The sequence below is a fragment of the Rhinoraja longicauda genome, chromosome 16 (genome assembly GCF_053455715.1).
Source record: "Rhinoraja longicauda isolate Sanriku21f chromosome 16, sRhiLon1.1, whole genome shotgun sequence".
In the NCBI taxonomy this organism is placed as follows: domain Eukaryota; kingdom Metazoa; phylum Chordata; class Chondrichthyes; order Rajiformes; family Arhynchobatidae; genus Rhinoraja; species Rhinoraja longicauda.
In genome coordinates, this window is record NC_135968.1 from 16247589 (window position 1) to 16264114 (window position 16526).

The window sequence follows — 16526 nt, forward strand, 5'->3', positions numbered from 1 at the left end:
GCAGATCGGTTCATTGCTTCATATTGCCGCCCCCCCCCCCCCTCTCCTCCCACCCCTCTCTACCCTTATCCTCACTCTGAACCATGTCCAGCTGACTCACCCTCAGTTTCCAGCAACCGAATATTAGTGTTTCCTTTGGCCTTCTGCTCGCAAGCAGAAACAGTGAATGCGGCCCTAACCCTAACAGTAGAGCCGTAGACCTGTATTGCATCTGAATAGGCCCTGCGGCCCATCTCTAACCTGGGAAAGAGCCTGCAATCATTCACGTTATCCATGCCCCTCATGATCTTGTACACCTCAATAAGATCACCCCTCAGACTCCTACACTCCAAAGAAAAATGTCCCAGGCGATCCAACCTCTGCCTGTAACTCAAGCCCCCGGCTTAGAAGGATGAGGGGGGATCTTATTGAAACATATAAGATAATTAGGGGATTGGACACATTAGAGGCAGGAAACATGTTCCCAATGTTGGGGGAGTCCAGAACAAGGGGCCACAGTTTAAGAATAAGGGGTAGGCCATTTAGAACGGAGATGAGGAAGAACTTTTTCAGTCAGAGAGTGGTGAAGGTGTGGAATTCTCTGCCTCAGAAGGCAGTGGAGGCCGGTTCGTTGGATGCTTTCAAGAGAGAGCTGGATAGAGCTCTTAAGGATAGCGGAGTGAGGGGGTATGGGGAGAAGGCAGGAACGGGGTACTGATTGAGAGTGATCAGCCATGATCGCATTGAATGGCGGTGCTGGCTCGAGGGGCTGAATGGCCTACTCCTGCACCTATTGTCTATTGTCTATTGTCTATTGTAACAGTCTGAAGAAGGGTCCCAACCCAAGACCTCACCTGTCCATGTTCTCCAGAGATGCTGCCTGACCTGCTGAGTTACACCAGCACTTTGTGCCTTTTTATAGAATTCATTGCCACAGACGGGTCTAGAGGCCAAGGCAATGGATATTTTTGAGGCAGAGATCGACAGATTCTTGATCAGTAAGGGTGTTAGGGGTTATGGGGAAAAGGCAGGAGAATGGGATTGAGAGGGAAAAATTGATCAGCCATGATTGAATGGCGGAGTAGACTTATGGGCCGAATAGTCGAATTCTGTTCCGAGAACTTATTAAATTACGAACATGAACTATTTTTGTAAACCTACATTCGCAGTTCCTCGTGTCCCTTGTGCACAAGTGTCTTGTGTCTCCAAGATATTTCCTCCGATATGCTGAAACAATGAGAAGACTGTGACAATCTATATACATGTGTAAACAATGAGTAAGCTGGTGGACTGTAGAAAGGTAACGACATCACATTTATTTTAATTAAGGGTCAGTTTCAAGATCAGAACCAGACTTGAACTGTATGTTACTCACATTCACTTGGTCTATCAAAGATGCTTGCTCCAGAACGTAAGTGTTTTTCTCGGCCCCTCTCTTTTTCAGCTTTCTCCCCCCCCACCGCCCCCCCCCCCCCCCCCCACCCTCCTACTCCATCAGTCTGAAGAAGCGTCTCGACCAGAAAGGTCACCTGTCCATTGCCTCCACAGATGCTGGCCGACCCGCTGAGTTCCTCCAGTTTTAGAGTAGTATAATTGCCTCTTCATCTCCCTCAGTCATTTGCGAACATCAAATGCTCGCTGCACTCCTCTCCTCCTTTTGAGAAGAGAATAGATTCGTTTTGTACAAATTATTTACAGATATAACGCATTCATACATTTCCTGAATCGCTTTGATATTCTCGAAGGAATTTGTGTCCCTGACATCGTTTGCATTTCCCGCTTCAAGTGACACTTCTTGCTTCAACTCTTGCGCCTGTTCTTCCCCTCTCCACTGTAATACACTCACAAACACATCACCCTGCAAAGTTCCCTTGTACGCCACTTAATTCCAGCAATAGATACACACGTACACTTCTAATTTTATCTCCTATTTCCGCCAGATATCTCTTTGTACCCACATGCTTGAGCCAGCATTGCATCTGCTGGCTTCTGAACGTCAGGTCTGTCCTGTGGTGCTAATGTTTAACTCCATCACTGTGCTCTAGTTGTTTCTCTCTCCATCATCATCAATGTCTCTCTTCCCTCAATATTTTCTTGAACTAACTGAGCAGCAGGGTGACCACTTGTGCCCTGGGAAAAAGGTTCTGACCGTCTACCCTACCTGAGAGGGCACAGCTATAAGGTGAGAGGGAAAAGTTTAATTGAGACGAACAGATAGGACCTTTTTTCCCCAGGGTGGAATTATTAAATACTGGAGGGCATGGCTGTAAGACAAGAGGGACAAAATTTAAAGGAGATGTGAGGGGGAACTTTTTTCTTTACACAGAGAGTGGTGAGTGCGTGGAACTTGCTGTTGGGGGTGGTGGTGGAGGCAGATACAATAGTTTAAGAAACTATGGATATGCAGAGAATGGAGGGATATGGATCATGTGCAGACAGATAAGGGTTGTTCTTGGCACAGACATTGTGGGCTGAAGGGCCTGTTCCTGTGCAGTATGTCATGTTTTATATTCTTCGTTCTATCGCTCGATAGATTCACACCGTGTAGATGGGGCAACTTAGTCTGTTTGGACAAGTTGGGCTGAAGGGCCTGTTTCTGTACTGTTCCGCACAACATTGGACATTTCCGCCCTGGGGTAAAGGTTCTGACTGTCTACCCTGTCGGTGAGGGCATAGCTACAAGGTGAGAGGGGGAACGTTTCATGGAGGTGTGCGGGGCAGGTTTTTTACACAGAGGGCAGTGGGTGCCTGGAATGCGCTGCCAGGCAAGATACGATAGTGGCGTTTAAGAGGCTGTCGGATAGACACATGGAAATGCAGTGAATACTGACATATGCATCATGTACAGGAAGAAGAGATCAGCTTCACTTGGCATTATGTTCAACACAAACATCGTGGGCTGAAGGGCCCGTTCCTGTGCTGTACTGTTCTATGTTCATAAGTTCATAGGTTCATAAGTTCTAGGAGCAGAATTGAGCCATTGGGCCCATCAAGTCTACTCTGCCATGGCTGATCTATCCTTCCCTCTCAACCCCATTCTCCTGCCTTCTCCCCATAACCCCTGTCACCCTCACAAATCAAGAAACTGTCAATCTCCGCCTTAGAAATATCCATTGACGGCCTCCACCGCCATCTGTGGCAATGAATTCTATAGATTCACCACCCTCTGACTAAAGAAATTGCTCCTCATCTCTTTTCTAAGGGTGTCCTTTTATTCTGAGGCTGTGCCCTCTGGTCCTAGACTCCCCCACTAGTGGAAACATTCTCTCCACATCCACTCTATCCAGGCCCATGTTCTAAGTTCTATGGAACGGTGTTGGGAGTGTTACCCAAACGATAAAGATGTTGTTGCTGCTGTAGCCCACATACAAAGGCACCACGCTAATCCCCATTCCCCCTAACCACTGGCCCAGTACTTGGTGGATAGAAAGCACTTAGTGCCTGAGATTGACTCTTTAAAGAGAGCCCTGATGCAAAGATTCCCTCTTTAAGGCAACCAAATAAACACTGACGATTTGCAAACACTGTCCGCAAAAAGGTTAAAAGACAGATGTCTGCTAATGTTGCGTATGTGTGGTTCTGGGGGTGGGGGGCGGGTGGGGGGGAGGGAGGGGAGGGGAACATTATAGGACCTCCAGTAACAGCGGCTAGTTGTAATATTGAATGGGAAAACAATTAAGTGTCTTTGAGGATGAGACAAACACAAGCAGCAGTCGGCAATCAACCGTAGCCTGCTCTCTCTCTTCCTTCCATTCCTCTCTTCTCATGTTGCCCCTAATCTCTTCTCTCTTTATCTTGTGGTGTACTCTCTCTATCCCCTAAACTAATCCCATCTATTATGCACAGTCTTTGGTTTATATTTGCATTATTGTGGTTGGCCAGTGTTCCTGATCATTAGTTTATTGTACTATTGATATTTTTGTTTGTTGTTGCGTTAGTGGGCCCGTTAAGTTGCAGCAAGTAAGAATTTAATTGTTCTGTTGCCAGTACCCATGACAATTCAACACCCTTGACTCTTGACTGCCTACACATGTCTCTCTACCACTGTGGAAATGCTACATAGCTGTTGTATCTGCCTCCACCACCCCCCCCCCCCCCCCCCCCCCCCCTGGCAGCACGCACCGGGCACCCACCACCCTCTGTGTAAAATACATGGCCCACACATCTATATAGTAAAACTCTCGTTTGTTTGTTTGTTTGTTGCTGAACTACAGCCAAAACGGTACAAGATAGCATGACAATTTTAGGCCCACCTTACTCACCGTCGTCCCTTTGGTGCTAATGGAAGAAGTTTCATTGAAACTACTAGGTTAATTCCCGGAATGGCGGGACTGTCATATGTTGAAAGACTGGAGTGACTAGGCTTGTATACACTGGAATTTAGAAGGATGAGAGGGGATCTTATCGAAACGTATAAGATTATGAAGGGGTTGGACACGTTAGAGGCAGGAAACATGTTCCCAATGTTGGGGGAGTCCAGAACAAGGGGCCACAGTTTAAGAAATAAGGGGTAGGCCATTTAGAACTGAGATGAGGAAAAATGTTTTCAGTCAGAGAGTTGTGAATCTGTGGAATTCTCTGCCTCAGAAGGCAGTGGAGGCCAATTCTCTGAATGCATTCAAGAGAGAGCTAGATAGAGCTCTTAAGGATAGCGGAGTCAGGGGGTATGGGGAGAAGGCAGGAACGGGGTACTGATTGAGAATGATCAGCCATGATCACATTGAATGGCGGTGCTGGCTCGAAGGGCCGAATGGCCTCCTCCTGCACCTATTGTCTATTGTCTATTGAAATCGGTGTTATTTTTTAAAAATTATTCACATTTTAAAGTTTAAATCTATCTCCTAGGGAGGGGGGGGAGGGAGGTTGGGGGGGGAGGAAGGATAAAGGGGGTTGAGGGGGATGGAGTGGAGGGAGTGGAAGGGGAATGGGAGGAGGGGGAGGGGAGAGGGGGACGAGATCTCCATTAAACTTTGCCTCTCTCACCTTAAACCTCTGCCCTCGAGTTTTTGACATTTCCATCCAGGAAGAAAGACCCTGATTGTCTGCCCTTTTATCTTCCACTCTCTCTGGATTTGTTTCAATATGTTCTCTCATCTTCCTCGCTCGCTTCCTTTCACTTTCACCCTCATCTCTCTCAGCTCTCTCCTCCCACTTTTGCGCACTTTATACTCTTTTTATCTCTCTTTCCTCTTTGTCTCTCCCACTCTCCTCTCTCGTTCTCTCTCCTTCTCATTCTACTCCTCCCTTTCCTATTCTTTCTCTCCATCTCTCTCCCTCCATCTCTCTCTTTCGCTCTCCCTCATTCTCTCTCCATCTCTCTCTCTCCCTCATTCTCGATATTTCTCTCTCTCCCTCTGCCTCTCTCCGGCTCCCTCCCTACTCCCTCCCTCCCTCCCTCCCTCCCTCCCTCCCTCCCTCCCTCCCTCCCTCCCTCCCTCCCTCCCTCCCTCCCTCCCTCCCTCCCTCCCTCCCTCCCTCCCTCCCTCCCTCCCTCCCTCCCTCCCTCCCTCCCTCCCTCCCTCCCTCCCTCCCTCCCTCCCTCTCCCTCTCCCTCTCCCTCTCTCTCTCTCTCTCTCTCTCTCTCTCCCTCCCCCTCTCTCCCTCTCTCTCCCTCTCCCTCCCCTCCCCCTCCCTCCCTCCCTCTCTCTCTCTCTCTCTCTTCCCTCTCTCTCTCTTCCCTCCCTCTCTCTCTTCTCCCTCCCTCCCTCCCTCCCTCCCTCCCTCCCTCCCTCCCTCCCTCCCTCCCTCCCTCCCTCCCTCCCTCCCTCCCTCCCTCCCTCCCTCCCTCCCTCCCTCCCTCCCTCCCTCCCTCCCTCCCTCCCTCCCTCCCTCCCTCCCTCTCTCTCTCTCCCTCTCTCTCCCTCTCCCTCTCCCTCTCTCTCCCTCCCTCCCTCTCTCTCTCCCCCCCCCCCCTCTCTCTCTCTCTTCCCTCTCTCTCCCTCTCTCTCTCTCTTTCCCCCTCCCACTTTATTTCAAACCTCCCTCTCCCACTTTGGATAGCATCCAGCCCCTTCAGACGATACAATTATTTCTCTCTGCTGTTATTCTACTTTCTCCTGCGTTTGAATTCCAGTCTTGAGCTGTGATGTCTGAACAGTTGCAGAGGAATCGCTCAGCCTCAGTTCAAAGCCAATGTCCTATTCCCTGTTGGAATCCAGCTTTAAGTACTTTACCTTACTGCTAACTTTGCAAATTTTTTTTGTTGCAAACTAACTTTTGCAATTTTCAAGTTCAAAAAATGCTCCAATCACAAGATATAAACCTAAGCAACCCCAAGCAAGGGAAAGCATGCGAATCGAGGTTATAAAGTAGACTTGTGTGTCTGTCATTGATATCAAACGCTTTGTGTGTATGGTGTATGTCTCTGGTGGTGGTTGTGCTGGCAAAACCATCACACGTCCCCGTCCCACACACACAAAGGGGATGAATGATCTGTTGATGGAGGTGATGGATGATCGATGAATGTTGGCCCAGAACTCTGGAGCGAGCGAGCCGTGCTCTTGCAGAGCCTCCTGTCATGTTTTATCGCCCGGACAAACAAGCAGACAATTTTAACATGTCATCCCAACAAGAGCGGCTGGGGTTTATGGTGCAGGCTCTGGGTGGGTCTTGTGACAGCAGGCAACAAGCAAGAGTCAAGAATCTGACCCGAAACGTCGCCTATCCATTCCCTCCACAGATGCTGCCTAACCCGCTCAGTTAGAAACATAGAAACAAAGCAAATAGGTGCAGGAGTAGGCCATTCGGCCCTTCAAGCCAGCACTGCCATTCAATATGATCATGGCTGATCATCCAAAAGCAGTTCCTCGTTCCTGCTTTCTCTCCATATCCCTTGATTCCGTTAGCTCTAAGAGCTGTATCAAATTCTCTGTTGAAAACATCCAGTGAATTGGCCTCTACCACCTTCTGCTGCAGAGAATTCCACAGATTCATAACTCTCTGGGTGAAAAGGTTTTTCCTCATCTCAGTCCTAAATGGTCTACCCCTTGTTCTTAAACTGTGACCCCAGGTTCTGGACTCCCCCAACATTGGGAACATTTTTCCTGCATCTAGCCTGTCCAATCCCTTAAAATTTTTAAATATTTCTATAAAGCATTCCTCCAGCACTGTGTTTCATGCAAGAGAGTCAGGAGGGTGGTGGGTATATGGGGCGAGCTGCCAGAGGAGGTAATTGAGGCAGGGATTATAATTACTTTGAAAAGACACTTGGATGGGTACCTGGATAGGACTGGTTTACAGGGATAAGGGCCAAATGCTAAATAGTTATTGCATGGCTGATGAGGATAACAGGTGCACAAAATCATGAGAGGCATAGATCAGGTAGATGCACATAGTCTCTTGCCCAATGTAGGGGAATAGAAAACCAGAGGACATAGATTTAAGGTGAAGGGAGAAAGATTTAATAGGAACCTACGGGGTAACTATTTCACACAAAAGGTGGTGGGTGTATGGAGCAAGCTGCCAGAGGAGGTAGTTGAGGCAGGTACATTTGCAACGTTGAAGAAACATTTAGACAGGTGCATGGATAGGGTACGTTGAGAGGAATATGGGTCAAATGCAGGCAAGTGGGATTAGTGTAGATGAGGCATGTTGGTCATTGCAGACAAGTTGTGCCGAAGGTCCTGTTTCCACACCGTATGACTGAATGACTTTATGACCTTGGTACACGTGATAATAATAAACCTTAACCTAACCCTAAACCTAACCAGGGGCGCAGCGGTAGCATTGCTGCATTACAGCGAATGCAGCGCCGGAGACCCGGGTTCGATCCCGACTACGGACGCCGTCTGTACAGAGTTTGTACGTTCTCCCCGTGACCTGTGTGGGTTTTCTCCGAGATCTTCGGTTTCCTCCCACACTCCAAAGACGTACAGGTATGCAGGTGAATTGGCTTGGTAAATGTAAAAACTGTCCCTAGTGGGTATAGGATAGTGTCAATGTGCGGGGATCGCAGGTCGGCGCGGACCTGGTGGGCCGAAAGGGCCTGTTTCCGCGCTGCATCTCTAAACTAACTTAAACCCTGAGGTAAGATTACAACCAAAGAGAGGGCCTTCACTCGTGACTTTTGTCAGCTTCTAGCTCAACCTTTGCAGTGCGCCTTAGAGCGGCTAGGTAGGCGAGAGATCCACACCCCTCCCTCTCAGCCACCAACAAGGTCATAAGGGTCAAGGACGCCATGAATGTTCACAGTCTTTCTCCCCAGAGAAGATGGTTCGAAAACTAAAGGGCACAGGCTTTTAATTTTAACTTTAGACTTTTAGACTTTACTTTGGACTTTCGACACACAGCACGTCAACAGGCTCTTCGGCCCACTGAGTACGCGCTGACCAGCGATCACTCCGTACACTAACACTATCCTACACACTAGGCATAATTTACAATTTTACCAAAGCCAATTAACCTACAAACCTGTACGTCTTTGGAGTGTGGGTGGAAACCGGAGCGCCCGGAGAAAACCCACGCAGTCACAGGGAGAACGAACAAACTCCGTGCAGACAGCATCCGTGGTCAGGATCGAACCTGGGTATCTGGCGCTGTAAAATGGCAACTCTACCGCTGCACCACTGTTCCGCCCTAAGAGGGGGTCTTAAAGAGGGGTCTCAGGGGCGACCTTTTCACTCAAAGGGTAGTCTGTATCTGGAACGAGCTACCAGAAGAAGCTACAGAAGCCGACACAATGATGACATTTGGGACCGATGTATGGATAGGAAGGGTTTAGAGAGATACGGACCAAACGCAGGCAAATGCCTCACAGCACCAGAGACCCGGGTTCGATCCTGACTACGGGTGTTGTCTGTACGGAGTTTATACGTTCTCCCTGTGACCACATGGGTTTCCCCAGGTGCTCCTCTTTCCTTCCGCACTCCAAAGACGTGCAGGTTTGTAAGTCAATTTGGTTTCAGAAAAAAATAGTCAATTGTCCCCAGTGTGCACGATAGTGCCAGTGTACGGGGATGGCTAGTCGGCGTGGACTCAGTAGGCCGAACGGCCTGTTTCCATGCTCTATCTCTAAACCAAACTAAATTAAATGGGACTAGCCAATAATACCAACTTGGTCGGCATGGACAAGGCGGGCTGAAGGGCCTGTTTCCATGCTGTACAGCTTTGGACTCTGTGAACACCTCACCTCTGGCTGACACCAGCCATGTCCTCGTTAACAGGCGCGTGCTCGGGGCTGTGCGGGTGATTTAAGAGTCAGTGGGGGTGGCAAATTAAACAGGGCCAGGCCGCGCGGTGGTGGGTTGTTGGGGGTGGGGTTAGCCAGGTTGATTCAGGCCTGCTCTTTCCCCCCTTCACTCCCCGGGGAGCCCGACCACATGTAGGCTTGTCCCTGTCTAAACTGTGCTGTCAAGTTTATGCCGGAGTGTGTCAGGTATCTGTGGGGTCAGACGACAGCTGGCCAATGGAGAAGGTCGGCCGTGGCCAGGGCCTGACTAAATGCAGTTGTCTCCACTGACCTGACCCTTCACTCTCCACCTTCGGCCTGCCCACAGCTGTTCTCAGCTGCCCTCAGTACCATTAGTGGGGTGTGAGGTGTTGGGGGGGGAGAGGGTTGTTAAAGAGGTTAGGCAGCGTGCCACCACACACACCCCTGTTAACAAAGTCACACCAGCCTGTTAATCAATGCTGTGTGGCAACTTCACCAGGAAGAGTCATTCTGGGAGGCAGTAATCAGCGGCAACAGTAGCCAAGGGTACCACCTTACCCACACCTACGGGTTACCACACACACGTGTGACCCCCCTACCACACTAATGGATCACACCATACCACACTAATGGGTCACCACTCTACCCACACCAATGGATCACCACTGTACCACACTAATGGGTCACCACTCTACCCACACCAATGGATCACCACTGTACCACACTAATGGGTTACCACTCTACCCACACCGATGGATCACCACTGTACCACACTAATGGGTCACCACTCTACCCACACCAATGGATCACCACTGTACCACACTAATGGGTCACCACTCTACCCACACCGATGGATCACCACTGTACCACACTAATGGGTCACCACTCTACCCACACCAGATTACAACCCTACAACGTATCTTTCCAATAAGCTCCAACCCAACAACCTAGGTGCCACGGTGGCGCAGCGGTAGATTTGCTGCCTTACAGCACCAGAGAGCCGGGTTCGATCCTGACTATGGGTGCTGTTTGTGTGGAGTTTGTACGTTCTCCCTGTGATCATGTGGGTTTTCTCCGGGTGCTCCAGTTTCCTCCCACATCCCCAAGATGTACACGTTTTTCGGTCAATTGGCTTTGGTAAAATTGTCCCTACTGTGTGGGACAGTGTAGGGGGCGATCGCCGGTCGGCGCGGACTTGCTGGGCCGAAGGGCCTGTTTCCGCACTGTATCTCTATAGTCTAACTCCATCCACACCAACTGGGTTCCCCTCATTGAGGTGCAGGTTGGAGAATTGCAGTAAACAGCTCTGTCCAAGATCAAAAGAAATTGCAGAGATTTATGATGTAGCCCAGTCCATCACACAGACCAGACTCCCCACCATTGACTCCATCTACACTTCACGCTGCCTCAGGAAAGCAGTCGACATAATGAAAGAGAGTGTCTACCACTCTCAGTAATCTCCTTTGTTGCTGGGTGTTCAGGGAGAGTGTGGGATGCTCCACTACACAGTCAGCCCTGGATTGTACGAATCTGTCCGATGATGGATGGATCCAGGGAACTGTGGATTCCCATCAGACTGGAGTCAATCCTGGACACATGGCGCTGGAGTAACTCAGCAGGTCAGGCAGCATCTTTGGAGAACAGGGATAGGTGACGCTTCGGGTCGGGACCCGTCTTCAGAGTCAGTGCTGGAGTTGGTGGACCTTACCTGGGCTGCTTGGATCTCTCTCCATGATCCCTTTGCCCGAGACGATCCCAGGGAGTCTGAGACCACTCCCTGTGAACGGAGGGCTGGTCTCGTGTGCCCTGGGTAGACAAGGGCACACGTCACTCCCGCCTTTGATCCTAGCGGCTGCCTCGTGCCCAGAGGACGGGGGGGGGGCTGGAAAAATGGCCTCTTAACGGATGATCAGAAACCAAACATGGCCTGAGTATCAAAGTGAACAGAGAGTTTTGTGTGAGGTCTCGGAGTCAGAGTCAGCTCCCCAGGGTCGGACCGGAGGCAAGCTCATTACTGGCTGAGGAGAAATCGGGAAAAGGGATAATGCACCAGGATGTAAGCGGTGAACATGACAATGTGCAGCTGTATTATTTAATGAATTGCCCAGATGTTTGAGAGAGGTTTGATGCAGGGGATCACGGCAAAGACGGGATGTGCAAGGCTGGGGGAGGGTGGGGAATGCTAACCTCATTCATTCACAGATCTGCTACCTCGGGAACTCCCCACTCAGTGCAATGCTTGCAACAGCTTTGCTGGATCCCAAGTGGGACTGGGATAAGTGACTAAAGCCAAACTTCAAACACTGGCCCAAAACTAGCTACCCTCTTCTCCCCCATCTACAGGCAACTATCTGCAGTCCTAAATCCCAAGTTGTCTTCCTCTGTGGTAGATATTGCCTGGTCCATCGGAGGTACTGACCTCCCTACCATCGCTGCTCCATCACGGGTTCTGACCTCCCCACCATCAAATGCTAACCCACATGTCCCTCTAAAGGAACAATGACATTCTTACTTGCAGGTAGACACAAAATGCTGGGGCAACTCAGCGGGTCTGGCAGCATCTCGGGAGAGAAGGAATGGGTGACGATCAAAGGGATCTACAGGAGGTGCTGCCTCAAAAGGGCAGCCAGCATCATCAAAGACCCACATCAACCTGGCCATGCTTTCACCTCGCTGCTACCATCGAGAAGGTGGTACATGAGCCTGAAAACCGTGACCTCCAGGATCAAGAACAGCTTCTTCCCAGCAACCATCAGGCTCTTGAACACTGCACAACATTAAGCTCAGCAACTGTGATCTTCTATGGACTGTGCCTTTGGTTGCACTGCGGACTGTGGTTTTGCACTGTTAAGGTTACCTATTATAACTGACTAATCATTTATTGCATTATTGATTATTAGATATGTCTCTGTGTTGTTGTATTAATCAGCCTATAAAGCTGCAGGAAGTAAGAATGTAGGGGAAAAAAAACTGCAGATGCTGGTTTAAATCGAAGGTAGACACAAAATGCTGGAGCAACTCTGCGGGTCAGGCAGCATCTCGGGAGAGAAGGAATAGGTGGCGTTTCGGGTCTGAAGAAGGATCTCAACCCGAAACGTCACCCATTCCTTCTCTCCCGAGATGCTGCCTGACCCGTTGAGTTGCTCCAGCATTTTGTGTCTACCTGCAAGTAAGAATGTCATTGTTCGTTTAGAAGGACATAGGCCAAATGAAGGCAAATAGGACTATAGGGCAACTGTGTGGCAAATTCATTGCCACAGATGGCTGTGGAGGCCAAAGTCTGGATATTTTCAAGGTGGAAATTGACAGATACTTGATTGGTAAGGGTGTCAGGGGTTACGGGGAGAAGGCAGGAGAATTGGGTTGAGAGGGAAAAATAGATCAGCCATGATGGAATGGCAGAGTGCTTTTGATGGGCCAAATGGCCTAATTCTGCTCCTATGGCTTACAAACCTATGAATGTATGTCCTTGTACGAGTCCGCGTCGCTTCCTGGAAGCTTCCTCCAAGGACGAAGTCGAGGAACGGAGGGGGGCAGTTGGAGAATAAGAGGGAGTGTCAGAGAATGGAGGAGATTGAACAGCCATGATGGAATGGCGGAGTAGATTCGATGGACCAAATGTCCTACTTCTGTTCCTTTGAGTTATGAACATGGTCGGCATAGACGAGTCGGGCCCAAAGGGTCTATTTCCATGCTGCATGACTCTACGGCTCCATACACCCACGATCCCTCCAACAGCTCCAACTCAGCTCAATCTTACCTCATCTCCACCAACATGTCCCCTCAACACATCCCACACACTAATAACCATCCCTACCCGTACCGCTACCTCACCTCTAGTGGGTTAGCATATGATGAGCGTTTGACAACACTGGGCCTCTACTCGCTGGAGTTCAGAAGGTTGAGGGGGGACCTCATTGAAACTTACAGAATAATGAAAGGCATAGATAGAGTGAATGTGAAAAGGATGGCGGGAGAGTCTAGGCCCAGAGGTCATAGCCTTCAAGGGCGCTCTAGAAAAGAGGTGAGGAGGAACTTCTTTATTCAGAGGGTAGTTAATCTGTGGAACTCATTGCCACAAGAGGGCTGTGGAGGCCTAGTCAATGGATATTCTTATGGCAGAGATAGACAAATTCTTGATTAGACCGGGCGTCAAGGGTTATGGGGAGAAGTCAGGAAAATAGGATTAGGAGGCAGAGATCAGCCATGATAGAATGGCGGAGTGGACTCGATGGGCTGAATGGCCTAGTTCTACCACTATAACTTGTGTGAACTTGTGTGAACACACGTATAACCCACACCATGCTCCATCCTTCCCTCCAGACCCAACCCACTTTGACGAGAAGGTTTGCAAACTTGAAGGATGTTCTTAATGAGGCAACGGATGCATTGGAGTGAGATCTTTCAATGGAAGAGTGAATGAACTGAACCAGATGACATATTTTAATACATAACTGTTGACCTGCTGCCCTCCAAGAACTCGCGGGACAAGATTCAGAAGAACCGGGACGATTCTACAAAATAAGCTGGTACCTAACACCCAATCGTATGAACATTAAATACGAGCCAGCGGTGCTGGCACAAAGGGCCAAATGGCCTCCTCCTGCACCTATTTTCTATGTTTCCAATTTCAAGTAAAACCCCCTACCCCTCTCTTTCTCCTGCCCCTCAATCCCAGTGTGCACATATTTCTCCCATCTCCCCCCCAGTCACCCAATTCATTTCTTGTCCTCCGTACACTCATCTCCCCCAAGACCCCATTTCCCTTTTATCTCCCCTTCTTTCACCTCTTCCCCCATCCCCTTCCACCCATATCCCTCCCTCCAGCTTTACATTTCACTCATCTCCCTGTCACCATTTTGCCTCCTTTTCACCTCCAGCCATACTCCACCCATCTGCCAACCAACCCCCCTCCCCCTCACCTATATCCACCTATCACTTGCCCAGGCTTTGCCCCATCCCCCACCTCTCTTTTCAAGCTTTCTCCCCCAACTGCATCAGTCTGTAGAAGGTTTACAACCCGAAACGCTGCCTGTCCGCTCCCTCCACAGATGCTGCCTGACCAGCTGAGTTCCTCCACCACTTTGGATTTTGATAAATTAATGGGTGGCGTGTTGGTGGGACTGAAAATCCCGACTTGGCATGTTGGTGTGCGGCTCTTGGCTTCACTTGAACATTCCCGAGTAAACATTTTACTCACCTTCTCTGGAATGTTGGCTCTGTTTTGTCTCATGGATCATCGGATCCAAAAAAAGAAAAAGAAAAATTTCCAGAGGATTTGAAAGAGGAGATAGTCTGACCACCCAGTGAGGCTGAGATCAAGCCAGGCACCTGCACTGGCTGGTGAGGCTCAAAGATCCCGTCTGCCTCCCGTAAACACTGGACCGGCCAAGTCAGCCTTCACACACAAGCAACTGCAGGTGCTGCAATCTGGCGTACAACGCAAAAGTGCTGGAGTAACTCAGAGGGTCAGGCAGCATCTCTTGGAGGACATGGATTGGCATTTGGAGTATTATGAGCAATTATGGGGCCCTACATCTGAGGAAGGATGTGCTGGCCTTGGAGAGGGTCCAGAGGACGTTTACGAGAAGGATCCTGGGGATGATTGTGTTAAGGTATGATGAGCATTCGACGGCTCTGAGCCTCACTGGGGTTTAGAACAATGATGGGGGACCTCATTGAAACTTACCAAATAGTGAAAGGCCTGGAGAGGGTGGCTGTGGAGTGGATGTATCCACTAGTGGGAGAGTGTATGAGCAGAGGGCACAACCTCTGTGAACCTACCTTTAGAAAGGAGATGAGGAAGAATTTCTTTAGTCAGACTGCAGTGAATATGTGGAATTCATTGCCATAGACAGCAGTGGTGGGTGTCATTGGGTATTTTTAAGGCAGAAATTGGCATATTCTTGATTAGTACGGGTGTCAAAGTTGCGGGGAGATAGCAGGAGAATGGGGTTGAGCGGGGAAGATAAATCAACCATGAGTGAATGGTGGAGTAGACTCAATGTGCTGAATGGGCTCCTATGGCATGAACTAATGGACTTATGAGATGACGTTTTGGGTCAGGACCATTCTTCAGCTTGACTGTCGGGTTGTGGGGGGGGGGGGAAGAAAACTGGAAGAGAGGTGGGGGCAGGACGAGGCCTGGCGAGCGATGGGTGGATACTGGTGAGGGAGGTTTGATGAGCAGATGCCTGGACAAAGGCTGGACAAAAGACAAAAAGTGGTGAGATAAAGGAATAAGGAGGAAAGAGGTGCGAATTGTGAAGCGAGAGGAATGAATACAGGTGGAAATAAGGAACTGCAGATGCTGGTTTACAAGAAAAACACAGTGCTGGAGCAACACAGCGGGCCAGGCAGCTGCCAGAAGACGTAGTTGATGGGGGTACTATCACGTAGCTTAAAAGATATTAAAAGATGATTGTGGACTTCAGAAGGGCTAAACATCCAAGGACGTACGCGCCACTGGAGATAAATGGGTCTACTGTGGATAGGGTGAGCAGTTTTAAATACTTGGGAGTCCGCATCACAGCGGATCTGACATAGGCAACGCACGCTGCCGTACTGGTGGGTAAGGCAAAGCAGCGCCTTTACCACCTTAGACAACTGAGGAAATTCAGAGTGTCTCTGAGGATCCTTCATTGCTTCTACTCTGGGGCTGTAGAGAGCATCCTGTCCGACAACATTACAGTCTGGTTTGGGAACAGCTCTGCCCAGGACAGGATGGCCCTGCAGAGAGTAGTGCGTTCGGCAGAATGCACCATGGGAACTACACTCGTCCCCCTGGAGGACCTATACATCAGGAGGTGCAGATCCAGAGCAAGCAAGATCATGAGGGACCCCTGCCACCCCAGTAACGGACTGTTCCAGATGCTACGGTCAGGCAAACGCCTCCGCTGTCACGCTATGAAACAGAGAGGATGAGACGGAGTTTCTTCCCACAGGCCATCAGGACTGTCAACTTTTATAACTCCAGAGACTAAATTTTTGTCTACACTATAGTAACTTATTAACTTTATTTATATGCTGTAACTGTAATTCTTTTTTGTGCACAATCCGCAGGCATTGCCACTTTCATTTCACTGCACATCGTGTATGTGTATGTGGCAAATAAACTTGACTTGACTTGACTTGATATTTGGACTGGGGCATGGATAGAAGGGTTCAGGGGATATGGGGCAATTGCAGGCAAACGGGTCTAGCGCCATGTGCCAACTTGTGGAAACAAGGAACTGAGGGTGCTGGTTTATTTTTTTAAAAGACACAAAGTGCTGGAGTAACCCGGCGGTTCAGGCAGCATCTCTGGAGAAGATGGATAGGCAACATTTCGAGGCGGGGCCCTTCTTAATGCAGCCTCTATCTTCAGAGGTGGGAAACCCACATGCCAGCTGTATAATCG

General features: G+C 49.5%; 1 protein-coding gene across 1 annotated transcript in view; it reads left to right on the forward strand.

The window, feature by feature from the left end:
* The first annotated feature begins 1252 nt into the window (after positions 1 to 1252).
* fgf8b (fibroblast growth factor 8b) overlaps positions 1253 to 16526 on the forward strand; it is a 48049-nt gene continuing 32775 nt past the window's right edge. Inside the window, exon 1 of the mRNA XM_078412713.1 lies at positions 1253 to 1279. Coding sequence (XP_078268839.1) covers positions 1253 to 1279 — 27 coding nt within the window. The remainder of the gene's footprint in view (positions 1280 to 16526) is intronic.